Source organism: Rutilus rutilus (genome assembly GCF_951802725.1).
Source record: "Rutilus rutilus genome assembly, chromosome: 14".
Taxonomy (NCBI): Eukaryota; Metazoa; Chordata; class Actinopteri; order Cypriniformes; family Leuciscidae; genus Rutilus; species Rutilus rutilus.
The window spans coordinates 23476503-23503957 of record NC_140219.1 but is presented as its reverse complement, the minus strand read 5'-3'; the positions used below and the strand labels follow the sequence as shown (position 1 = coordinate 23503957).

Genomic DNA, 27455 nt, shown 5'->3' with positions numbered 1-27455 from the left:
CCCAGTTGGGGTTTATTTAATGAAAATATAATGAACGGCTGACTGCGCATTATCCCTTACATATTTAAGATTGGTACGGAACAAACATATTTAATAGAAGGATGTTCACCAGTACTCAGACTTTCAAACCCCACTCTATTTATTTGTTCATTCTTTTCTCCCCTTTATCTTGCGTTCCCTGATTTTATTAGAGAGAACATGTTTGTTAAAGCTGCCAAACCAATGTACGGCATGACATGCACGGCCACGTTTCCCTACAACCTAAATTTGGACTAAGAGACAGAGTGTTGTGCTGAATCTCGATTATACAATTAGACAAGGCAATAAACATGTAACTTATATAAGCAAAAACCATGGCCAGCAGGCCAGCAATATTTTATTTGACATGGATACCCCTTAGCTGCAAATAAACCACAATTGCCTCACATCAACCCAGACTGCTCGTTCACATCATTCAGCCATGATTGCTGGCAAACTACCAATTAGCAGCTTATGGGACGCGGCTATGCAAATGTGGGCTGACTGGGCTTAGACGCCAATCAATGGCGGGCTGAACCAAAATCAATGACACAGTTGACATGTTTTAATGGGCTCTGGGTGAAGCCAGGTGTCTCTGCCAGCCAAGAGATTATTTTTGCTTGTGGTAAAATAAAAATGAAGCCTTACTCTCAAACCCAACAACCCCTAACTCTTCCTGCTCCAGTTCTCTCTTTCACTTATGACCTACTTCCTATCTGACCAAGTCTTACTCACAAAGAAATCCCTCAGGTAAGGAAATTGTGAGCCAGGGATATTCTACCAATCTTCAAGCCCATCTTCACAGGAATCGAGACAGCCAGGAGGAGGTTGTGGACCGTGCCTCTGTCTGGCAGGTGAATAAAAGGCAGCTGTTGATATATGTTCCAATACTGCAGTGCCAATCAATCTGAACACCCACCCCTGAGGAATGAGCTCTCTGTTTACTTGCTTTAGCGTCGGTCGCTTCTCATTCACTGATATTTATGTGTGTGGGTGTAGCAGACGTAGGCCAATAAGAGCTGTGCATGTAAACCTCACTCCCCTGGCCTCAAGAGGTGTGCAAGTGACTGACACTGGCATCTGCAGTCTTTAGCGTCCTTGTTAGCGTGTGCGCTTCCCACGCCGGAGACCCCAGTTCGAATCCTGCTCGGAGCGTGTCGAGTAGTACTGGTTACATCTGATGCCGTTGACAAGGATGTGAGTGAGATTTAGGGGTGTGAAATGTAATAGACGTAGGCCAGTAAGAGCTGTGCGTGTAAGGCTCACTCCCATGGCCTCAAGAGGCTGCAGTCTTTAGCGTCCTTGTTAGCGCGCCCACCTCCCACGCCGGTTTGAATCCCGCTTGGAGCGGGTCGAGTATGACCCGTTACATGGACACACATATTATGACAAAATCAAATAGAACGTGGAAATATCTACATTAACAACGACAGCCTGCTCAATATGAGGCTCTCGCGCTATGGATGGTGTTTATCTTGGGTGTTTCGAGGGACTTTATGTACCGCAAATTCATATGTATGAGTCTTTCTGTGTGTGTTTATACTGTATGTGGTATAGTGAAATACAGGGCAAGAACATGTGGGAGAGCTGGAACAAGCCCTGGAGTGCATTAGTCCAGGTTCTCTAGTTTTTTGTTTTTTTTTAAGTTGAACTTCAAAGGTAGCCAATTCTTTCTTGACTCATTGGACCTGGCGTACCCTCACAAAGAAAAAAAAAAAGATAGGTTTCAGTCTATTGCCTGTTGCAGAGTATGAAAATCAGTGGAGCGTATGAAAAGAAATGGACGATCATATTCCATACACTTTTTTTATAAACATAAACCCCTGATAAAATGAATCACGCCTCTTTTTGGTTCAGTTAATTAAGGAAAGGCTGCTTGCTGCTTCCAAATGCTTTTACTTGCTCATACTGCCCCCTCCTGGTGAACACAGGAACATGGGATGTTTATTGTCATTCATTGGCTATCAGAGTGAGACTTCTTACATAAATTAACCCCCTGGTGAGAAACTAATTTCCTAGTGCTCAAAGGACATAATGGTCAGCACTTAATATAAATGACAAAGGTGACTCATGCTGTTGGCTATCACACTACAAATGATGGGGATCATCAGGAGACAGAGGACTAAATTAGCCTTTTCTGGTGAGTGATTCACCCATACTCATTTTGAATGAATGATTCTAAATTAAAGAAAATATCCCCTCTCAAGGGATTTCTGCTTAACTTCGTCCAAAGACAGATGTTCCCACCAAATATATACAGTATGTGGAGAGTGGTGATATCATTACCAAAAGAAATCTGTCATTTCATGTCTTGTTGTTTAGGCCTGGAACGTATAATCATATATTATACAGTATTTTTATAATGTTAATTTTAAAAAGCAATTTTTTATCATTCTACTCTTGTTTAGTGTTGACTGCATTGATGGTTAGAGGACATAATGACAGGTTGCTGTTTCTGTGCTGTAGTTTATTTGATAGGGTTGGGCTGTTATCTGTTGCCATAGAAGTGTAAAACTGACCTATAATGTGTGCGCAGCCTTCATTCTCATGTGTTGAATTGCTTTTTCTCGGAAGAAGCTACAATTTACCTCACCAATATCAATAACCAGGAAACCACAGCGGTTCCAATCTGAGTTGGAATCAAACACGCATTCATGGAAGAGTTATGTGTGGAATGCACTAAATGTCAGACAATTAAATGTGTGCGTAGTCACGACTTTACCTCATTTTTTACTTTACGTTAAATGTCATGGCTAGCCTGTCAGCTGGATGCAAAATTAGACCTTTCTAAGAACAATTTAAGAAGATTTGTGGTGCTGTTGTAGGAAAAGTAAACTGTTTAGCATGTATAGGGAACATTTTATAGCATTTTCTTTTAGTGCTTTTATTAAAATCTTCTGTCTGTAAGCCTTCTGTAAATGACAAGCAAGACAGATGGAAAATGTGAAAAAAACAAAACAAAAAAAACTGTGGTAAGATTGTCTGGTTTATGGAGGATGAGGATGAACAAAAAAATCACACAAATTTTAATGGACTAAATTCAAAAATGTCGGTCACACTTTACAATAAGGTTCATTAGTTAACAAGTTAATGCATAGCTAACGTGAACTAACGAGCAAAACATTTGTTACAGTATTTATTATTTTTTTTTAGTTAATAGCCTACAAATACAGCTGTTCATTGTTTGTTCATGTAAGGTTGTAACAAATGCAACCTTTGATTTTAATTAACTAAGATTAATAAATGCTGAATAAGTATTGTTAATTCTTATTTCATATTAACTAAGGTAGTTAACTAATGTTAACTAATGAACCTTACTGTAAAGTGTTACCAAAATGTCTATGTTTTATTTTAGTGTTATAACCCACACTAGTGGAGTGTATGTGGAAACAACCGAATTTGAGGTGTAGGCCTAGCCTACTTACATCTATTAGATTCCATAAGCACTGAGCTGTTTCCACTGATATATGATCCGTCTAAAATGAAAGAGATCAGTAGCCGTACCCCAGGCGTCCACGCGATGTCTCTGTTTCCCAGATAACCTTTACCATAACAACGGTTACGGTTTGTCTTCTGGTTTACCACTACTGCGTGGCTACTAACATTTCTAAGAAATCAACGCATCAGATGCCTCTCTGCAGCATTTATCCGATTTAATATGCGAATGAGAAAAACAATGTATGTCATGTTTCTCATGACTAAGGCACTCGCGCGGAATGATCGGAATGCGTGACGCTGGGCCTTGCGCGTGAACCTGTTACTGAGCGCGAGGACCGTATAACAGGTGACATTAAAAGCAACATCAGTCAGTCTCGCTTTCGAGGTCGGCTTAAACTTGGCAGAGCGTTAAAGTGCTCGTAGATGCGATGTTTCTGTGTTCTGCGCCCGAGGAATCTCCGCTGTAAACACAATACAGGTAAGAACACAGGTGAGATGCAAACGTGTAATACATTTAATGCTACATTCGAGATTTCAAACATTACATTAAAGGGACAGCTCACTCAAAATGAAACTCCTGCCATTATTTACTCAAGCTCATTTTGCTTCAATCCCGTGTGACTGACTTTCTTACGTGGAAAATTAAGATGACACATAATGACAGTCAGTCACCATTTACTTTAATTGTATAGAAAAGGATTTATGAGCTGTAACTCTTACACGAGGGTGTGAAAATAGTAGCATAATTTCTATTGTTGAGTGAACTATTTGTTTTACGATGTTTAATGTGGAATTTTGTATTAGGCTATGTCATGTGACTAAGTGAGGATTGAGTGTATGAGTTCACATTTAAATTTTAACCAGTTTAATTTATTTGCATTTTTTTCTTGTTTGTTTTGTTATCACTATAGCCTATCGTTAGCCTCATAGCATAATTGCCTAAGTCATTTTTTGGCCAAATTGTGATATCTGCCTAACTTTACTGTCCTACCACTGTTGCAAAACTTGTCTTGTTTTCCAAAAACATTGAAATATGACTTAGGCAATTATGCTATGAGGCTAAACGCTATGTTAAATCTATACAGTGTACTTTTCTTATTGTTATGGTAATAAATAAACTGAGAAAATATACCACTTCACTTCCCACTTAAGGCTGCAGGCTGCAGTTGACATGACACCTTAAAGGTATAGATCACCCAAAAATGAAAATTATTTCATTAATTACTCACCATGTCATTCCAAACCTGTCAATGGAGGGACAGAAAGCTCTCAGATTACACTGTAAGATTTTCGTTCACCTTCGGAACACAAATGAAGATCTTTTTGATGAAATCTGAGAGCTTTCTCTCCCACCATTGACCGCTACGCAACTGACACTTTGATGCTTCATAAACAGAAGCTCAACCAAACCTGCTTGACTCGCAAGAACAACCCTCTTGCTGAAGCCAAAACGTGCTGTGTAACACGAGAATGAACCTCATTGGTTCTTGCAGAAGCTCAAACGTGCTGCGTAACATGAGAATAAACCTCATTGGTTCTTGCAGAAGCTCAAACGTGCTGCGTAACATGAGAATGAACCTCATTGGTTCTTGCAGAAGCTCAAACGTGCTGCGTAACATGAGAATGAACCTCATTAGCCGCGTTTCCACTGTCGGTCCAGGGCCGGGCCAGGGCTTTAAACGGGCCGTGCCGGGCTAATAGCCTCGGGCCAATAGCACCGGGCATGCGTTTCCACTGTCGGGCCAGAAGCTCCACAGCGCTTCACTAAAACACGCCCGTAACACGCCTCTCTGAGACAACGTCACACTAACCCATCATTTCACCAACAAATGGAAGTTTTATAAGAAAACTAATCAGAAATCACTGGAAACAGCGTTGAAAACAAACACGATAAAGCGGCCGTTTGCTAGCTTTTTTTTTTTTGTTTGTTTGTTTAGCAGCTACTTGAATATTTAAAACCCAAGCATCGATGTTTTACCACAGGTTTACAATAAAAAGTGATACATTGATCATAATGAATTAATTTATGTAAAAATGGCACATTAGTCACTCAGAAATAAATTACCGTTAGGTCTATTTCACAAAAGAAAGAGGACACACTTACTTTTTCAGTCGCGTCTGTTTCTTTATCTGGTAACTTAGTTACAGGACATATTTACATCACATTTCGAAAAAATTATAATTTCTACAAATATATGCCATACGACCTGAGGAGCTTTAGCACTCTCTCTCTCGACTCCCATACAGATATTTTCAGTCAGAGAAACAGAGGAAGCTCCCGAAAAAAAAAGTTACTTTATTTTTTGATAGTCCGGTTTAAAGAGACGAGACGTAGGCTGTGAAAAACATGACTGTGATAGCCTTTAAGATTGGTCTGATTTCTTCAAGCGTTCGCTATGTTTTTTTTTTTACTATGCGTATCTTCAAGCGTTTACTATGTTTACTATGGTAACGGCTAGCGCGCATAGTCTTTTGCATCACAAACAGAAGGCATTCAAACATGAACGCGATTTAAATTACTTTATTTTTAAGTATTTAATGCTGACAGAATCATCCGGCGCTGCCGTCTCCCAACGGTAAACTCCTCCTCTGTTGGTAACCACTCCTCTAGCCCGAGCTGGCCCGCTTTGGCCCAAGGTATTCGACGGGCCAGAAATCCTGGCCGTTGGCCCCGAGTAAGCCCCGATCAAGCCCCGGAAGTGACAGTGGAAACGCGACTGGCCCTGGCACGCACTAGCACGGCCCGGCCCTGGCCCGACAGTGGAAACGCGGCTATTGGTTCTTGCTGAAGCTCAAACGTGCTGCGTAACACGAGAATGAACCTCATTGGTTCTTGCAGAAGCTCAAACGTGCTGCGTAACACGAGAATGAACCTCATTGGTTCTTGCAGAAGCTCAAACGTGCTGCGTAACATGAGAATGAACCGCATTGGTTCTTGCAGAAGCTCAAACGTGCTGCGTAACACGAGAATGAACCTCATTGGTTCTTGCAGAAGCTCAAACGTGCTGCGTAACACGAGAATGAACCTCATTGGTTCTTGCAGAAGCTCAAACGTGCTGCGTAACATGAGAATGAACCGCATTGGTTCTCGCATGTCAAGAATTTTGATTTCCTGGTGACTTTAAACAAAGTTATCTAGGCTAATACTTATGTTATATGTATGTTCATTTAGTACAATGTATGTATGAGTATGAGTACAAAGTGTGAGTACAAACCTCATATTAATTGAGAAATTACTCTGAATATTTGTACTTTAAATTTGGCACATGTATCCATCCATTTGTATCTAAAGTGATTTGTAGTGCGTTTAAGGTATAGATTCTAAAGTCTTTTTTTTATTAAACTGCAAAAAGCTTAAAACAAATGGAGATCTGTCTCTACTTTTTTTTTATGTTCTTATACAATTCAATACTGCAATATACATCAGTATTTTTTTCTCATTATTAATTACATTAACAGCATAACAATGTGAAGACAAGTCTGCTTGAAAAGAATTAACAAGCATTTCTTAATGTCTTATGGTGCGGTCAAATTTACCATTGTTCATGTTCAGTCCATGGTGAAATATTTCCGCACACAGATTTCGCAATAGGTTCAAGTTGGTCATGCGGATTTGCCTCTTTGGCGAACAGAAAACAGTTTGGTTTGAAAGTGACTTTTATATGGTTTATACATTATTGACAATATAACAATGGACCTTTTATAACAACTGTACCCCACATATATAACATAATATAACAACTGTACCCCACTACTACAGTGCAAGATCCCAAATCCTAAAATTCAGTTTATTTCAAGGTCTAAACGAGTAAAAAAAATCCTAGATTTTCAATGGGGTTTCAAACTTGTATAAGTGTTATGATCTCAATTTGTATTCTTAAAATCTTAATGTTAAAAACACTTTGTGTCCGTTTACATCATGAAGAATGTGTCTAAAATAGTTGGCTTAATGGCTTTTGTTTTTTAACAGCTCTGACCTCTGACTCACTCAAGTTGGCATGTTCTTTCCTGGCCACATGGGGCTTTTGTTTACTGCATTTGCTGCACAGCTGAGTGTGTTGTACACCAGTTCTTGAACTCCTGCCATCCAATCAGCTTCATCCTGCTCAGGCATCACTTCCTTCCCAATGGATACTGCAGTCAATCTGTGTATTCATTAAAGTGTGTGTCCTATCCGGGATCCCCACTGCTAAAATCCCACCTCCCAGCTGACCCACCCATCCCCCCTTCCCTCACACACCCGTGCCACATGAGGCCCTGCAGTGTGACTCAGTGGACAAACTTACACCAGTCTGAGAGTCTGGCCTGGGCTTTCCCCAGCTGCACACCTAATTTTTTCCAGCGCAAGAGACTCCAAGGGTTAGTTTTTCCCATTCTGTAAAGGTAATTATGCATTTGGTTATTTTTTTGGGATTGTTCTTGTAGTAAACCTGTCATTTCTTTAGTCCTTAAGAACGGGTTTGCCATACTGCAGTGCACCACTGTTAAAGCTCTTAGTGAGCGAGCGTAAGCTCTGCGCAACATGCTGAGTTTGTGGTTTTCGCTTTGAGTGTGCTTGTCTTGAGCACTTGTTACAAGTGTTGTTTCCTTATTAATGGCTACGGATGTGGTGAAATTTGTGCTTACAGTTTTTGTTTGTCTATAGATGTGCTTGCATATCTATCTATGTGCTTGTGGGTGTAGCTGGAATTGTAACAGAGGTGTTGATGTTCTATGAACCTTTAATTATCTTCAGTGACTGCGCAAATATCATAAAAGTTTGCTTAGTCAGACTTTGTCCTCAGTTTGTTTCTTTTTTGGATATACATGTACGTTTTATTACAATTGCAATCAAAAGCTGTCTTTGATAGCATCATCCATGGAAGTGGAAGTCTTCAGACACATGGTGTTTCACCCCCTCTGGGAGGTGACAATACAGAGCACTCAGCCCTTTATGGGTGGTCCTTATAGTGTGATGGCCGAGTCTGGTTTATGTGTGTAATAGTCTTGATTGATGGTCAGCTTTAACATAATTGTGATGAATGAGCTTAAAATGGAAGTTCATGCAGTTTATGCAGTTCATACAATCCAAGATCAGCATTATTTTAAGGGGCGTTTACACACTGACAACTAATTGCAGCTAGAAAGCAATCGTAATTCATTATTTTTTAGTGAGACTTGGCTATTTGAGTTCAAATTATTCAAATGCACAGTGACTGTCAGTGGGAGTGCAAGTAAGTATGTTTACATGTGTTACTACTACAGTGGGTTTTAGCCTAATCAAGCGATTCTTAACTAAAATTATTTAAAATTTGTTGAAAGTAGAGCTGCTCAATGTATCAAAATATTGCAAATGTACATATCGCGATATGTATATCATAACGGCTTGCAATAACTGGTGTCATGAACAAAATCCCTCACTTGACTGAATAACTTTTGTAGCTTTAATAAGAATCAGTATGTATTTAATTCATACAGTGAAGACTAGGCAGTGTTTTATTTTTACATTTGATTATTCAGTTTCTGAATAAAAAACCCCGTTTCACACTGATGTTAAAATGACACTTACTACTTATGCTACAGTAAAACTGCTGTACACTTTCAGAAGTTGTAGGGATGCTTTCTACTGACAAAAATAATGTGAAACATGTATGTAGGTTATATCATTTTAAATATAATTTGTTTTTTTACACACTTTAAGCTGTATCGCATATTGAAAATCACATTATTTAATGAGATATCGCGTTTTATTCAATATCGTGCATCCCTATTTGAAAGTTCTTGGTAATTAAAATGAAGCTGAAATAAAATATAAATATTACATGAAAAACTTAATTTCAGTTAGTTGCCAGGGCAAAATGGCTAATTTTGTACTATAATTAAATAAAAATAAAGCAGAATAAACTTAATAAAATGGCAAAAACACATAAGAGGATTACTAAAAAATGTTATTAAAACAAAAGCTGAAAGTTACTTTCAGAATATTAATATAAACTGTATAACAGTGTATAAAAAAACACTAAAATAACACTGAATCAAGCTACAGTCTTTATTTTACTGTCCAAGTACACAACACAGTTTCTAATTGAATATCTTAAGGGTTATATACAGTCGTGCTCAGAATTAATCATACCCCTGGTAAATATGATCAAAAATGGCTGTAAAAAATAAATCTGCATCGTTTATCCTTTTGATCTTTCATTCAAAAAATTGGCAAAATCCTAACCTTTCATTGAAGTAAAAGAATTGAAAGTGGGGGGGAAAATCACATTATGAAATAAATGTTTTTCTCCAAAACACGTTGACGTTGGCCACAATTATTGATACCCTTTTATTAAATACCTTTTTGCAATCTCCTTTTGCCAAGATAACTGCTCTGAGTCTTCTTCTATAATGCCTGATGAGTTTGGAGAACACCTGACAAGAGTGTGTCGGAGCGGATCGTTGTCCTGATGGAAGATTCAACCCACGGCCCATTATAAGATTTCTAGCAGAAGCCGCCCGGTTTGAATTTTTTTTATCTGTTGATATTTGATAGAATCCACGATGCCATGTATCTGAACAAGAAGTCCAGGACCTCCAGCAGAAAAATATGCCCACAACATTAAAGATCCAATGGTATATTAAATTGTACACATGGGGTACTTTTATCCTTGTTTGCACCAAACCCATCTAGCGTGTTTGCTGCCAAAAAGCTTCTTTTTTTTTGTTTTTTTTATCTGACCACAGAACCCTGTGCCGTTTGAAGTTCCAGTCGTGTCTGACCACTGAATATGCTGGAGTTTGTTTTTGGAGGAGCGAGGAGCATTTTTCTTGAAAACCTCCCAAACAACAAGTGGTTGTGTAAGGGTTGTTTGAATATATATATTTTTTATATATATATATATAAATAGGCTTTCTGACCCCAAGACTCAACTAATCTCTGCAATTCTCCATCTGTGATCCTTGGAGAGTCTTTGGCCACTCAAACTTTCATCCTCACTGTCCATTAAGACAATATAGACACACGTCCTCTTCCTGGCAGATTCGTAACATCTTCAATTGATTATAACTTCGTAATTATTGCCCTGATGGTCAAAATGGGGATTTTCAATTCTTTAGCTATTTTCTTACAGCCACTTTCTATTTTGTGAAGCTCAACAATCTTTTGCTGCACATCAAAACTATATTCTTTGGTTTTACTCATTGTGATGGATGATTAAGGGAATTTGGCCTTTCTGTTTCCTCATATTTAAACTCCTGTGAAACAAGAAGTCATAGCTAGTCATTCATGTTCCTAGTCACCCTGGTGTGCTAAAAAAAGGTAAATATTAATGGGAATATACTTCAGAGATATTTTATTCATAAAACATTCTAGGGGTATCAATAATTGTGGCCAACGTGTTTTGGAGAAAAACATGTATTTCATAATGTGATTTCCCCCCCACTTTCAATTCTTTTACTTCAATGAAAGGTTAGATTTTTGCCAATTTTTTTAACGAAAGATCAAAAGGATAAACGATGCAGATTATTTTTTTTACAGCCATTTTTGATCATATTTACCAGGGGTATGATTCATTCTGAGCACAACTGTACATATTGTGCATTACCATCGGACAGGTAAACCGTGCTACCTATTAAGTTCTTTAGAAATGTAAAAGCTGTTAAACCACCTCTATATGCATTTTAGGCATTCCTGCTATGGCGAATTCGCTGAAGGCAAACGTAAGATTGATGGCAAAGGACGAGATCATAGAGGAGAAGGAAGGAACTAAAGAAATGAACGACACCCTGGAAGAGCCTGCAGAAGAGGAAGAGAATGAAGAAGAGAGAAAGGCACGGGCCGCAACAGAGGAGACCGCAGCCAGAGAGAGGGACGCTCAGAGGCAGCTCATGTCTATAGATGAGCTGGTGCAGACTGAGAGGAACTACCTGAAACATATGCAGCTCTGTACAGTCACCATCAACAGCAACCTGCAGAAACTCCAGGTACACAAGTTCTCTTGTAGTCACTTGCCACACATCTGTTATTTACAAGACCAACTGCCTTCTGTGTTGTATATGTATTGCTTCCACCACCACTGAAATACCATTGAAGCACTCTATCATTCCTATATAAACATATTAACAATCTAATCAGATAATACAACAATTAGCCTCTAAACTCTACTTTAAGTAAATGTGTTCTTTCATTAGTTACAGGCCAACATACTACTTCTATAAAAACAAGAACTTATGACATGATCAAAAACCAAGCAAACATAAACAACAAACAATATACAAAGAAGCAATATCAAAGAAATAAGGTAAATAATAGGACATCATATAATAAGAATAATCAATCGAATTCGGATTATACTTATATTAATATTTGATTCAAACCAGGAGGGAATGGGCCATAAAGCAGAAATGGCTCATAAGTGGGACTAAATGATTTTGCGTCTCTCATATTTGAAATGTATAACCATTGTAGGTAAACAAGCTTTAATAATAACATGTATTATTGGGTCCCTTGCAGCCTCCTCCACCGAACCTAGAGAACATGTTCCAGCACATTGATGAAGTGATGAATGTTTCCAGCAGACTCCTGAGCCTCCTAGACCAGGCACAGATACCTCACAGCGATCCGAAATACCTGCAAACTGTGTGTGAGTACAGCCGGACAGACTGGAATTTCCAGTTCACTTTCGATTTGCTCAGTTCTGTCGCAGTCATGCTGTCTGTGTGTCATGCCCACCTGCGGATTAACATCTTTTTTTCCTTGAGCTCATGGTTGAAGAATCCAGAACTTGAATTTCAAGATGAGCATAATGATGTTTGAGGTTTAGAATGTTATGTGTAAATTCCTTCTGTTTGGATCTCTCTTATGCTGACTAAGGCTGCATTTATTTGATCAAAAAGGCAGTAAAAACAGTAATATTGTGAAATATTATTTCATTGAAAAATAACTTTTCTGTTTTAATATATTTTAGAATTTAATTTTTTCTTTTTTATGGCAAAGCAGATTTTTTTGTCATCATTACATCAGTCTTCAGTGTCACAAGATCCTTCAGAAATTATTCTAATATGCTGATTTGCTGCTCAAGAAGCATTTCTTATCATCATTGTTAAAGACATTGCTGCTTGATATTTTTGTGGAAATCATGAGACTTTTTTTCTCAAAAAAGTTCAAGTTCAAAAGAAAACCTTTTTTTTTTTATGGAAATCTTTTGAAACAGTATAAATGTCTTTTCTGTCACTTTTGATCAGTTTAATGCATCCTCTCTTTAAAAAGAAAAAATAACTCTCACCCCAAACTGTTGAACGGTAGTGTACTATATGTTGTATGGAAAATATGTAAATCTTGTTTTATATTATAAAAATGTATATTTTTTTATTATTAAAGTATCTTATTCTTTCTCTCAGGTGACTCTTTCCTTAGTCTGTCTCAAGATATAGAGATGGCCTATAAGGAATATCTTGCTAACTACAACAACATCACTGCTCTAGAGAACAGCTACAAACAGAAAGAGGCCCTGTGGTTAGAAATGATCCGAATCATCAAGTCATCTGCGTAAGTTCATAAACAACAACCATGTTGTGTTGTGTTGAGGTTGTGTATGTCTCGAACAACTCCTTGAGAGCACAATGACTTCCTAGACAAATACACCAGTGTATTACCCAACATTCCTTCCATTTTTGACCCCTGATCCCGTCTGTCTTCAGTCCTGATGTGAATGCGTCCACTCTGAGTTTCTTCCTGGTGATGCCGGTTCAGAGAATCGCCCGTTACCCCCTGCTGCTCCAGACCATCCAGAAACACACAGACCCCCAACACCCAGCCTACCTCATCCTGGAGCACACCGCTCACACCGCGGTCCAGATCAACTGCAGGATCAATGAATACAAACGTTTCCGTGAAGTGGGTGAGAACATGCACGCAATTTAGACAGCGAAGCTTACCGAAGCAAAGTATGCAAATCCATTGTTAATCATAGCATGAAAACATGAATGAAATGCTTGAGGTTTTGATTTGCTTGATTATTCTCATTCTCTGACTGTCACAGCTGACAAGTACAAGAAGACAGAGAACCTGACCATCAAGGACAAGATCAATCGACTCAGTGGCCACAGCATTGCCAAGAAGACAGCCCGGTTTAGCCAGTACATAAAGCATGAGACAGGAATGGTGCCAAAGGTAACTGACAAACAGTTAGGGTTGGGTATCGTTTTTTTTTTTTTTTTTTGATACCGGTGCCAAATTCGATACTTTTAAAACGGTACCGTTTCCTGAACCGATACTTAAAAAAAAAAAGAGCCTCAAAATGATGGTGAATGACATTAAAGAATGGCTTTTTTATTGATAAAAAAAATAATATATATATACAATTAAATACAAAACACAACAAATTTACATAACAATTAACAATAAAACCTAAGCCACCTAACCCAAATACAATAATTTAACACTAAATAACATTAAAGTACTACAGTACTAATAACAGCAAAGTAGTCTGTATTCGGTATGCTACAAACCAGTTTTAGATTTCAGCATTTCTTTTCACAATTTTTTGCCTTCTCTGGCCAAAATACGACACCTCTCCTGACTTATTGCACAGTGCACAAGGTTGAGCATTAAAGTGGCTGGTGAAGTGTGAGAAGAACGGAGTCAATTTTATAGTTACCTACACAATGTGTAGCCTATCTAAACACTTCATCAATTTATAATTGAAAGGATTGTTATTGTTGCTTCCATAGACATCAGTGTGTATTTTACAAACTATAAATGTTATTTTACTAGTACTTATGTGTATTTAAATGTCTGAAACCTAAAATAAACCTTATGTGGTTGAAAACACTGAATAGTTGTGATATAATATGACAGCGCCAGCCTGGCTCAGCGCCAGCCAACGCGCGAACGCAAATTTGAATTTAGAATCTGAACATTCTAATCCCACCGGTGTGAACGATCAAATGCGTCAAAGGGTTAACTAGCGATCACATGCAGTGATGATGCTTCTTATGTCCGTTTCGGAGAACCAGACGGCAAATATTTCAACCGACAGCTGAGGCATTTAAGTTGCACCGAAATGAGGCACCGAAATCTGCAATTTGATTCGGCCCGGTTACATGCCGGTACTTAGTTACCGGTTCCATATCTGTGCCCGGTTTCGGTACCCTACCCTACGATACTACACTGAAGAACAATGCTTGGTGTAAACAAAGGAACAGAAATGTTTGGCATGTTGAAAGAACCACATTGTTTCCATATAGCATCAGACACCATTGCCACATAAGATGACTTTTTACAAATAATTCTTACATGATGATTTGTATATCAATCCCATCATAGGTAAAGGATGAAGAATATGATGCTCTTGCTGGCTTCTTCTTTGTCCTGGAGAGGGGCGTCTCAGAGCTTCATGATAACATGGAGGCTTATCTCCACCATCTACAGGTTTGCTTTTACTGTTCTTTCTCTTAATGGCTATAGTTACAAATTAACTTAAAGAGTTGATCTTCTCATTTGTTTTGGTGTTCCCTCAATGTGAAGCAAGTACGCCCATGGATCAAACTCAACATTTTCCATTGTTATTCCAGCTGGTGATTGAAAGCGAAATAATGTGTGAGGGTTGATCCCAGGGCAGATGGAAGGGGTTTCTGAAAATTGTGAAGTTGAGATTATGGCTGTGCGCTTGGAGTGTTTGTAAAGATTTATTTAACCATCTGAGCTCTGTTTCTGTGTACAGCGGTTCCTCAGCTGCAGACCAGAGGAAGCTGATCTTGATCTGGAAGGGGAGAAAACTGCCTTGTTCTCTAAAGAAATCACAGTAGCACTCAGACAGTGGATTTACCCCTCATATGTAAGACCTTAAGGAGATTACAGTCTGACATACAGACATTCTGAGAGATTTAGTTCTTGTGAATCTTTCAAACTAAGTTGTGTTTTTTGGGAGGGAAACTTAAAATCCTTAGTGTACATCTTCAAGCTTTACAGCTTCTCTAGCGAAAATGAGTATAAGAGTTTTAATTTAATTGAGTATAAGTCATTTTATTTGGCATGAATGAAACAAGGATGTGAATGGACAGAATGACTGTTCAATATGTTGTACTGTACCTAAAAAAATTAAGTCTTAGGACATGTTCTTTTTTTTTCTTGGAGATTATGACTGAGCAATCAGCACCCAGGTGCATGAGCTTAACACATATATTAATTTACACATATTGGAGTGGTACAGGGATGATGTAATTTTGTAGGCAAACCGGATATAAGCATCACAATAGGCCAAAGGATTTTCCCATTTACTTTTGGATAATTGCAGAAAATAAGCTCTGTGACTAACAACTGACATGTTTTAAGTACCGGTGCTTTCCAAGACAACAAACAAAACAAGACAGTAAAAACGGAATAGTGAGTAGATGAGTTTACCTGTTCAGCGTGATGATATTTAGGACCAGATTTGCTAAACGGCAAATTAGCGTGAGAGCGCAATCCCATAAAATCTCCAATGGGAGTGGAAAGTTCTGCCTATGATCTACTGACGACACGCAAATTAAAGAACACAGACGCAGCCATTTCCATAATGGCATACTACCAAGAGCAGTGCAAATTAGCGTCTGGTTTAAGACATGCTTTTTTTTGTGAGTTAAATAAATAGTGCGCAAACACCAGTAAATTGGCGAGCGCAAGGTCAGGCACAAAAATAACTGTCCACGCCTTTTCAGTGCTATTTTTCATTGTGTGTCTTTAGCAAATCCTGACAGTAGTTTTTTAACGCCAAAAGAGGGTTTGTGCCGGTGCAAGCTGTTAGTAAATCTGGCCCTTAATGTTACCGACAACCTCTAGTCCCATTTAGCCACTTGTTAGCAACCGCCTTTTTCAAGACACATAAGCACTTTAAAAAATCATAAAGGGGGATTACTGATGTATTTTATGTTGTAAGATAAAACCTCAAAATATCTTGAGCTTGTGTGACCTACAGACCTTATTTCAGGCATTTAACAAAAAAAAATTTGACTTTAGAACAATTGAACGGTAAGTAATATGTTAACTCGTTTCCAGGTTTTTAGTACTCATTCCTGCAGCTCTGTTACACTGTACCTCTATCCCTCACTGCCTCATTTTTGTACATGTCAAATTAAATATGGCATCTTTTGCTAAAGTCTGGATCACCAACATTTGTCATGACACCGTATTTCTTCTCTGTGGTGCCTCTATTCGCCACTTTAGTTTTCTCCATTCATCAATGTCTAACCCTGCTAGAACCAATACAGCTGCAAAAACACCATGTATCATGTAGGGATACGAATTGTGCCAAGATCTTTTAACTGTTCACAAGCCATTGAAATTATGGTTGAAATGGTCACACACAGCACCCTTTTTAGCAGAATGCTTCTTATTTGAGAGGAAGACAGTGGTTTATGCATTAAAGTGACGTGTAAAAATGATATCATCGATCGGTTGTTGGTTATTGATTAAATTAACCATGTACATTTCTTGTACTGTATCTTGCCTCCTGAACTTAATTTGTACGTCTGTTTTCCTCCACTTTTGCTGCTACTTACAGGAGAGTCGTTTGAAGGCACTAGTCTTTAAGCCCTTGAGCTCACTGCAAGAGCTGATGGCAGGACCACGAAACCTCATCCGCAAACGTCAAGACAAGCTCCTGGACTATGAGCTAATCGAGGAGAAGAGTAACCTGAGTTTTGAGGAGCAAGCTATAGCTAACACCTACAAGACCATCAACACTCTGCTGCTGACCGAGCTGCCGCAGTTCAACGGGAAAGCCCTTCAGCTCCTGTGGGCCACGCTAGAGGCCTTCAGCTGCCTGCAGAGGGACCTGGCGGCGGATATGGAGCAGCTCGCCAGCAGCTTTACCCATCAGGTGCTTTTTACAGGAAAATATTAAATACTCAGGTTTTACTAAAGGCTGAGGACAAAATACAGTGAGCTTTAGTTCACACTTATAGTTTGGTTCTCTTGTTTCGGACCAAAAGACCAAATTATACATTTAGTCCTGGTTCACTTAGCATTCACACTGTCATTTTTAACACTGAATCTAAAATCGTACATTTTGGAACTTACCGAACATCCAAAACAATGTTGCCTGCTGGGCTAAAGCGGTATTTTTACCAGTTGAGAACTCGTTAAGGTCTTATAAAATGTGTAAAGGAGTCAAAACAGCGCCAGGAATGCCTTCACACACACAAATAAAGATTTGCTGCAAGGACAGGGCGTTTCTGACACCTGTACCAAACTATAGTGGGCAACATAGCTCCTATGATCAGAAACGCGTCTCCTCGCAACAGATCCCCTGGGATCAGGGATTATTTTATAAGCTCTTCACGAGTTCTCAGCTCCATCATATACCATCATATGTATGCACATACACTCTCAGAAAAAAAGGTACAAAAGCTGTTACTGGGACGCTACCCTTTAAAAGGTTATAATATGTACCATTTAGGTACCAATATGTACCTTTGAGGTACCAACATGCACTCTTTATGTACAAAGGTGTACCTATTGAAAAATTACCGCCCCAGTGACAGCTTTTGAACCTTTATTTCTAAGAATGAACAACAAGCGCATTTGGAACAACACACAGCATTGTTTTGGATGTTTGACAAGTTCCGTTGCAAAATATACGTCTTTTTTTGTTGTTTTGTTTCTTTAGGTTAGGTGTTAAAAATGACAGTGTGAACGCCAAGCGAACCAGTACTAAATGTGTCATTTTCTTTTTTGGTCTGGACCAAAATAACCTAGAAAACCAAACTACAAGTGTGAACACACCCTAAATCGAACCAAACCTGAACACACCCTTAGAGATTACCAAGTGAATATTTAATTTCTACAGTGCCTAATTCCCAGGTGAATAATTTATAAATGAGCTTACTACTTTCAATTAGATCCATCATCCTATATTAATTTTTTTGATCAACCACAAAAACAAAAACAATATTAAATCAGCATAAATTAAATACTATATACATTTACAAATTAAATAAAAAATTTTCACATGAAAATATCACAATACAAAAAATCTTAATGGTGCAAAACATTGTATGTTATTTTTTCGTCATGCTAAATATTATATAAAAATATATAACGTTTTTTTTTTTTTTTTTTTGAGTAAATTATAACCTGGACATGTTCTTCATAGGTTTCACGAGATTCACCTTCACAGTCATGTAGTTATTTCATCCTCATGATTACACTTGAATACCTATCAATTTCAGGAACTGTTGAACGCTCTTATCCACCACTGACCGACACTGCAAGCATGTGGTTGGAAAAGTGTTATTAAATTTAGCTTTTTGCAGGCTGGCAGTGTTTATGAATTGCTCTCTGTCTCCTGGCAGCTCCCACACAGTTATTTGGAAGCTGGTGAGTTCTGGAAGTGGGCAGAGACTTCGGTGCTGGAGGGTTCGAGGAGGATGGAGAGCCTGTGTCAGAGTGTTCAAGATGAGCTCAATGCTCCCATTGTGCAGGTCAGTTCCAACACAGAGACGCACTATTGTCTGTTGCCGGGTGGAGACGTCTTCCTACTGGACACTTTGTCCCCTTACTGCAGTTTAACGGTGCCTGTGGACAGTGTTGAATACAACCATAGCTAAATGCAGCCATTCATTCATCTTGATGTAATTTAGACCTCATGTGTTTTACATCAATTCATCCATTAATTTCGAACATACCGTAGTAAAATATGTCATGTCCTGGGGTTACTGAATTACGGGTGGCCCTAAACAGCTGCTTTTTATTTAGTCAAATTCAAATTACAGCAAAAATATACTACCGGTCAAAATGGTAGTGTATTTGACCAAAAATGTTGGGGACGGGGCTTGATCATGCCTTAGAACTTGATTGGTTTGTGAAAACCGAGCTATGATATTTATGGGTCAAGATTAATTATCAGAAAAGAAAAGATGTTTGAGAGGAGATGAATGTTTTTTTGAATGTTCACTGATGAATCTAGGAAATTAAGACTAGAAGCATTTATTACATTAAATGGAGTCCATTATGATTTCATGTTGTGTAAATATTTTAATATCATTGTCTTTTGTCAAGGTAAGCAGAGACCGCACCATTGTCACGTTTCATATTTCATTCTTCTCTGTCTGTGATGTCATGTCATAGGCATTAGACCATCACTACAGCTAATGACACAAACAAACAGATGATATTACCCAGAGTCTCATTGTTCGGGTTCTAATCAATATCATGTCTGCCACCACTAAGAAATAGAGCTGCACGATGTATCGTTTTAGCATCGATATCGCGATGTGCGATGTCAAGAATAGGCATCATAGTTGATCCGTGATTCATGATCCGTACGGGCCATTCGTGGATTAATTGCAAAGTGTAACCATCATAGAGTGAAAGTTTATCATTTGCATGTGTTTTTAAGTCCTGTAAGTTTGAACATCAAGCGCATGTTTAAGACTGGAACTTGCGCGCTGTTTTCTGTGTGCGCACAGAGCCGGGCAGACACAAAGTTCAGTGCTCTTTCTCTTATTTCTGAGCTTTTCGCGTTCAAAATTAAGTTAGAATGCCCGTCTTGGTGAATATCCTCATAAACAGTCGGTTATGTGTTATAAACAATTGAGAAAGAAAACGGATGCATATCATTCATTATATTGGATTCGTGCATTTGTCTTAATATACCCTATAATATACTCGCAGCTGTTTGTCACCAATGTTAATCAAACAACAAAATAGAAAGAAAAAATGACGTTTGCTACTTTAACAAAGATAATTAATTAAATTAATTATATTTAATTTATACAGTGAAGACTATGCTGTTATTTTACATTTGATTATTCAATGTCTGACTCTGTACCTGAATACAGTTAGATTTACCTTTATTTATATCTTTGTTCTATTGTATTTATCTATGCGTGTAATTTGTTTATTGCTTTCTATGCAGATTTACTCTATTACAAAATCACCCCAGTCATTCTAGAATGATTCATTCTTTCCAAATAGTGCTATTCAAGTCATCTGGTGAAATTGTTTTCATATCGCAATATATATCGCAAAATATCGCAATGTCATTTTTTTAAAATATCGTGCAGCCCTACTAAAATCTGTCCTGACAAGTTTCGAGTGAAGGCAGAAGGATCAAACAGAGAGATGGCCTGTAATCTTCAGAAGTACTGCGTGTTTCCTGAAAGGGATCAAAATGTAGATCACTGATGTAAATCATTGGAGTATCTTCCTCTCATGTTCATTTCCACTCTCAGTTTCTCAGTTCAAAGTGATCCAGCACTGTAATCACTGCACTTCATTTACATTTACATTCTAAATGTAATTTATTCAGTCGCATGCAATATCACGTTAAATCTGATTAGGTACTAAATAAAACATGTTTTTCTGTTTCATGTCTGTGACGTCTCAGCCGCCCAGTCCCGCGTGTGAGCAGCGTCTCAAGGCTCTGAACGCTAAGCATGGCTCGGAGAAGATCTACCAGCTGACAGGCCCTGTGGTGGGCACCCGTGATCTTGACCTGACCCTCAGTAAGGGAGAGCTGGTAGCTGTCGTCAGTGAGATGGACACGCGAGGAGACCGTCGCCGCTGGCTAGTTGATGCAGGAGGTAAAACTGGCATGTGGAAAACTGTGGAGAATTAAGTCATAGTGCATTTAAAGACAACTGAGCTGGAATCAGTTTATACCTGAACATGTATTATTGGGTGAACAAGATTGATCCATTTGATTCTCTCATATTCTGCATGCAAATGGGCCTAAGAACAAATTGCAAACAAAAGGTCTTTTCTTAAATTAAACTTGCTTTAATGCTCAGAACAACCCCTCTACCAACATAGATTTCACGTTCTCTAATGCAATATAAAATCCATCTGATTAAACTGCTTTAAAGCAAAATATAAACCATATGATAATACAAATTACACTTACTTTAATGTAGTGATATTTTCATAACGTGGCATCTACAAAATGGAAAGATCAGGTCTAATGACAATAATGGAGGTGTACTGTAATAATAGTTAATCTGTTTGAATAAAGTGGTGCTAGAGAACATAGTCTAAATGTATTTTAAACATTCATATTTTGTCTAAAATTGCTTTTCATATCATTTCTGTTGCACTGCTTAGTAGTTAATGTTTTGACTTGGACCCAGAGAGGTGAAGATAAATCAACCAATCAGATTTTAGGTATCGGTTTACAGTTAATGTCAAGTTCAGGCTTACAACAAGGGTTAGTGGGTTCTACACTTCTATACTCCTTTTTCACCTCTATCATTTCCCTCTGATTTAAAGGGATAAATTATGGGTTAGGTTTAGGGGTAGGAATAGGGTTAAGACTATGTTTTTTGGACAGGAATGTTGTTCTGGGATCTTATTTTATGTAAGTATATATAAAAAATATAATTTTCCCAGTCTAGATAGTATTACCAGTACAACAATTGCTGCTGAAAGCCTTTGGTAATGTTATGACTGACATCTGCTGGTCAAGTACAGTTAAAGCACTCTTTCAAATCAGCTTTCATCAATCTGCATAATTAAGCTATATAAATTTGCGGATTTGAGTGTCTTGATAGGACTTTGTTTTTCATTTTCTTCAGGCCCGAGGGGATATGTGCCTGCTTCAAAACTGACACGCTACCACCAGATGACCGTTGACCCTCCACAGTCTCCTCATCTGAACGTCGTGCCCACCGGTCCAGGACCCCGAAGACACTCCTACACACCCGGAGCCCAGCCGCTCCTAAACAGCGTGGCCACGCCCTGTTTTCAGGTGAGTGACAAACACAGGCACAGACCTGCGCTTTGACTGACGGGTCATAAGGCCGCCTAATTACTGGGTCTGATTCGTGTGTCAAACAGAACGAGACTTTTGGAGATTGATGGCAGGTTTTCAGTATCTCATGATCATCAATCACACGCTTCCGCATTTGTGAATTCAGTATTGGAAGAACAGAAATGAACTGCCGCTCCTTGTCAGAAGAAGTGATATACTCGATCACGGCCACCTACACGCACACATACACACACACACACACACAGCACCCACACATACACACTCTTATTCAGTCATCTGCTTGATCTGACAGTCAAATGGTTCCATATCATTGTGGCTTCATGTTTAGGAAAGCATAATGTGGGAGGCAGATTTTGACTGTGGGAGACACACTGCTTTTGTGACTGTAAAAATGTGACATTTTTCTGAACAACCTTAACAGGTTGTTTATCATTGTGACTGTGACAGTGCAGAAATTCTCTTTCAGCTTGCGAGAAAACACGACTGGCTAACATTTACAGCTCCCAGATCAATTATATATCCAGTTTTTGTAGTCTCAAGTGGATTTTTTTATAACTTCGCGTTTACAAAGCTTTATTTTTCAAGAAAAGAATGTGAAGAGAATGTGAGTTGTTTGCCCATGCAGAACTCGCCACAGTGGTGTTCTGGGTGGCTTTTAGCATATTTATGACGTTGCTTATTGGCAAAAAATAATCTCCCTAGATATGATTTAGGGCTTTCTTGAATAGTAGAATCTTCTTTTAATTTATTTCGACATTTATGCTATGAATTATAAATATACCATGTATCAAAACTAAAATGAGTTTGTCTATTATTATTTATTAGTTAGTCATTAAAATATATGGTTACACTTTATTTTAAGGTGTAATTGTTACAGTGTAATCATATATTTAAGTATGTACTTACTGCATGTACTTACAATAGGGTTAGGATTTGGTTGAGGGTTAGTTGCATGTAATTATGCATCATACTGTTATTACTATGGTAAGTACATGTAACATATGTAGCAAGGACACTGTAAAATAAAGTGTTACCAAATATATTAGTCTAGTTTTATGATAGTCTTTTTAGTTCATTTTTTTGTTACCAATATCACTTTGTGTAAAGTCGGCATGAAATTAATATTCTCCCTATTTTTTTTTTAAATGCATGTTATTGATATTAGGATAGAGCAACTTTTTCATTCAACTTTTAGGGCTAGATGTTTGTTCAAATCCCTGGGAGAAGGTGTGATCAGTAGTGATGCTAGCCTTAGCAAACACCACTAATGAACATGATTCATAAAGCATTATGGGTATTAGCCACAGGGGGGAGCACTTCATCTAATTTATCCTTTCAGATTTTCTTTTTTCCACCCAGCTATTTTTATTCTCTTATGAGCTGTAATATCATAAACATCCCACTCTTAACACTTGAACATGTCTCAAGCACATTGTGTAACACTAAATACCACTCAACTTTCAAATCTAAAAAGATGTTGCATATAATCGACAGAGCACTCAAAAAAACACATGCATTCTCTAGACAGATTTCTTATTCGGTTTTACTGTTTGTGTGGGTTTTGCCATTGGCTGCGATTACACTTGGCATTAACATGTGATCACCGTGATCCGATCATAAGCCAATTAGGACACGGTGTGTTTACACCTGTCCTCATCAAGTGTCTTCTGTATCTGGATAACAGATCGGATCTCAGATCGGATCTCACATTCCCGCGGGAATGGTGCAAAGTCGACCTGAAGTGGTGGGTTTTCTTTTAAAATCAGTTTTCAGTCGCAAAATGAGGAGGATGAAGAGGCTACAAGTACTAATAATGTGGATAGATGCCGTAATGGAAACGGTACAGAGAAACGTATGGGTCCGAGAACGTTGCCAGCTGTGCTGGGAAAAATGCGCGTTCTTTACAGAAAATGAATGGTTCTGCAACTTTCGGGTGCGAAGGCAAACATTTCAGTATATTTGCGATGTACTTCGCACTCGACTGTATCGCAAAACCACACAGCTACGTGCAGCAATTCCTGGAGAGAGGAGGGGGGAATAATGACAGTGGGGGGGGGGGGGTTTGTGTGACGTCCACCTGTGAATGCAGACACGATGGCTGGATTGCGTTTACATTACACTGAGATCCGATCACAATGGGTCCTCGACTACCTCCGCACCTGGACACGCTGATCGGATAACATTCTGATCAGAAGCGCGTTTACACTTGTCTTTTCAGTGTGTATGTGGACAACATCCGGATGCAGGTCGCATGTTAATGCCAAGTGTAAACGCAGCCATTGACTCACAGAACTCACAGAAAATAACTCCTCTTATTACCAATCAGACTGAAACGCTCTCCGTTCTCCATTTGCAGGTGTACGCGGGCTATGACTTCACCGCGAGGAGCAGTCGGGAGATTTCTCTGAGGGCTGGTGAGCCGGTGCGGGTGGTGGAGCCTCACGATAAGCGTGGAAACAAGGAATGGAGTCTGGTGGAGACGCGTGGTCAGAGAGGCTACGTCCCCTCCAACTACCTTGCCGTCCTCCCCTCTGTGATCGCCTCACCCACCTTCCCTTATCGCTAACTGTGGATAATATCCATGACAAAACATCATCTGCTGTTGCTATGAGTCTGCTAGCCAGTATCCAAATACACACAGACCATGAGAAGCACTTTCCCTTTAGGGCTCTTCATACGTGAGGGGGGCGGATGGCTGCTGTTTGATGCCTCATTTGACTGGTGTATGTACTGGAGTGGTGCTTGCGCCCTGCTGTGGAGTGGTCGTCCATATACTTGATCTCCGCTTTGCCCAGGGCTGTTACTGTGGGAGATAGTTTTATCCAATGAGAGAAGAGCTGCAGGGGCATGCAGACATGCTGTTGTAGCGCACAGCTACTGGTGGAGTGTGCTGTTTCCTGCACTTACCGCTGGGATCAACACCTCAGCTGTCCGTTCGAAATGATGCTTTTGGCTGCCCTGGTACTAACTTGTCTGCTTCACTTTCTTACTACTGAAGAAGCTGAGAATATGGATTTTATTTTATGAGTCAAGCCTTTATGAGGCTTTTGCACTGGTTTACAGCTTACTTGAGATGACTAACATGCAGACTTAGATTTTACAAAATATTCTTACAAAATTATTGCTTTTGCACCATTTTAGTTAAACTTGATGGACAGTTTTATTGTTATTTAAATGTATACAGTGGATCTAAAAAGTAGCTGGACACTAAGGACACAAATTAATTGTCCTATAAAATAATGCATGTCATTAACGCATAGATAACAAAATATCAATCCAACTGATATCATAAAAACACCAAGCAGTACTTTTCACATAAAGAAGTTTGTGAGGTTGAACATTTTTAAACGATAGATATATGGCTCAATATTAAGGCAAAAAAAGTGGTCGACCAATATATTGCCTATGCCAGTAATTGAAATTTTTTAAAATATACTTGCAACAGCTGAAGATTTTTTCTGTTTGCCTGATAAATGTTGGCAGACTTTTATTTTGACAGTGATGAGATTGCCTTAGATCTCCTGTTCTCCAAATTGGAGGCGGAAAGGAGAATTCTGTTGTCACTGGAAACACATGAACGCATGAAGTTCTTCACTTCAAACTATGCTGTGCTATACATAATATTAGCATCAGCAGGTCTTTATTTGAGAAAATATGATTCCCAGTGCGCACAGATTTGCCAGATTACTGAGTTTACGTCTTGCGTCCTTTCTGTGAAAAATACTATAATATGATTACAGAATCAAGAAGTTGCTATCTTAAGTATAAATCTTTTTATTTTGCAGGTTTACTTTTAAATTAAGTTCGGTCATTTTTTTCATATTTATACATTTTCAAAATACTTTGTAAAATATTGCATCAAATAAATACAAATTTCATTGCAATATGTGATATTTACTATCTTTACATTTAAATTGTATGATATCATATATATCGGTTTTATATCAACCATTGGCCTCCCTGCTCTCAAAAAATATCGGCATTGCTATCAACCATTAAAAAATCGATATCAGTCGACCACTCAAAAAAGGATAGCACTTTATTTTACAGTCCTGTACATACTATGTACTTATTATAGTAATTGAATTAACTGGTTAATAACTAGGTAGGCTACTAGCCCTGTCCTTACCCCTAAACCTAACATTAACCCATGTAGTTACTTTATATTACCTAGTACTTTCTTAGGTAAGTACACTGCAAGTGCACATAAGTGCATGTACTATAAAATAAAGTGCAGTGATACTTTCTAGTTGTCAAACATTAGTAGTTAATAGTTAATGTGATGAAATACACATGATTATGATTTGTTTGCATGTGCTGGTTGGATTGATATTTATTTATTAATGCAATGACATTCATACATTTTTAATTGCATCTTAAATGTCCAAATACTCTTTGGAGCCACTGGGTGGTGGATATCAAAGACACTGTAATGATGTTAAGCTATTCGTATTGCTTGCATGCAGGTTCAGAACTGCATTGTTCTTGTGTTGCTTACTTCATAACCTCTGTGACGAAGGACTTATTGCAAGATTCAAACGTGCAGAGGATCTGCTGCAGTGTCCGTCATAAACAACTGTCTGCCTGCAGTTGCATCTGCTGTCCACTAGAGGCACCAGAGCATCCTCTGTGAAGACTCCTTTTGAAGTTACCTTTACTCAGTGTTGGATTAATCCCCCAAACAGAATCATGTATTATTCATCTGATCTTCACAATCGCCTTAACAGGGATCCATCTCCCAGCTGCTTTCCTCCTGGTGATATTACCCCCTGAATATTGCATCATCTGTACATACATGTATGACTTTGAAGAGAGATTTATTTATTATTCCTCATGTCCACTCTAAAACTGAACTGATTCAGTCTTGAATTAAGCCTTCAGAACTGTTGAAATCAGCCTCATTTCTTCACATGTCTGCTGTTATTTTGAGAAGCTGTACAGCGAGCAGCTTTGGCTGAAATCTTCTGCCTGACCTCGGAATGCTCTATTTGTGACCAGCAGATTAAAACACTGACGTGAACAAGGCTGAGTGTTTCTGTCTACTGCAGAGGTTTCTTTTGGAGATGTGCATTGGGTTGGAGGCTGCTTTTAGCCCAAGTGCAGCTATTCCTGTGAGAATGTGCAAATGTCACCACGGCAGAGCTGATGATGACTGTGTTTTGTCGTGCTGCGGGCAGAGTAGACACACTTGCGGTTCGTTGTCCGAAGAGTGCACCGCCTGTCAATCTCTCCTACTTCCGTTAAGAGCTGCTTGTCAGCTAAGCTTTGATCCTCTGAACCCCTAAA

General features: G+C 38.7%; 1 protein-coding gene across 4 annotated transcripts; it reads left to right on the top strand.

Moving 5' to 3' along the window:
• The first annotated feature begins 3588 nt into the window (after positions 1 to 3588).
• Positions 3589 to 27455, top strand: arhgef37 (Rho guanine nucleotide exchange factor (GEF) 37). Of its 4 annotated transcripts, none has more exons than XM_084430450.1 (14): positions 3589 to 3934; positions 7427 to 7815; positions 11105 to 11403; positions 11933 to 12062; positions 12820 to 12967; positions 13120 to 13319; positions 13461 to 13591; positions 14747 to 14851; positions 15144 to 15257; positions 16962 to 17279; positions 18754 to 18882; positions 20790 to 20985; positions 21973 to 22145; positions 24526 to 27454. In XM_084430450.1, the coding sequence occupies exons 3-14, from the start codon at positions 11116 to 11118 to the stop codon at positions 24733 to 24735; spliced, it is 2142 nt and encodes a 713-aa protein (XP_084286576.1). In that variant the 5' UTR covers positions 3589 to 3934; positions 7427 to 7815; positions 11105 to 11115; the 3' UTR covers positions 24736 to 27454. The 4 variants fall into 4 exon arrangements, with proteins under 4 accessions (XP_084286576.1, XP_084286574.1, XP_084286575.1 ...); XM_084430448.1 differs by having other exon boundaries at positions 7427 to 7839; XM_084430449.1 differs by having other exon boundaries at positions 3589 to 3946; positions 7427 to 7839.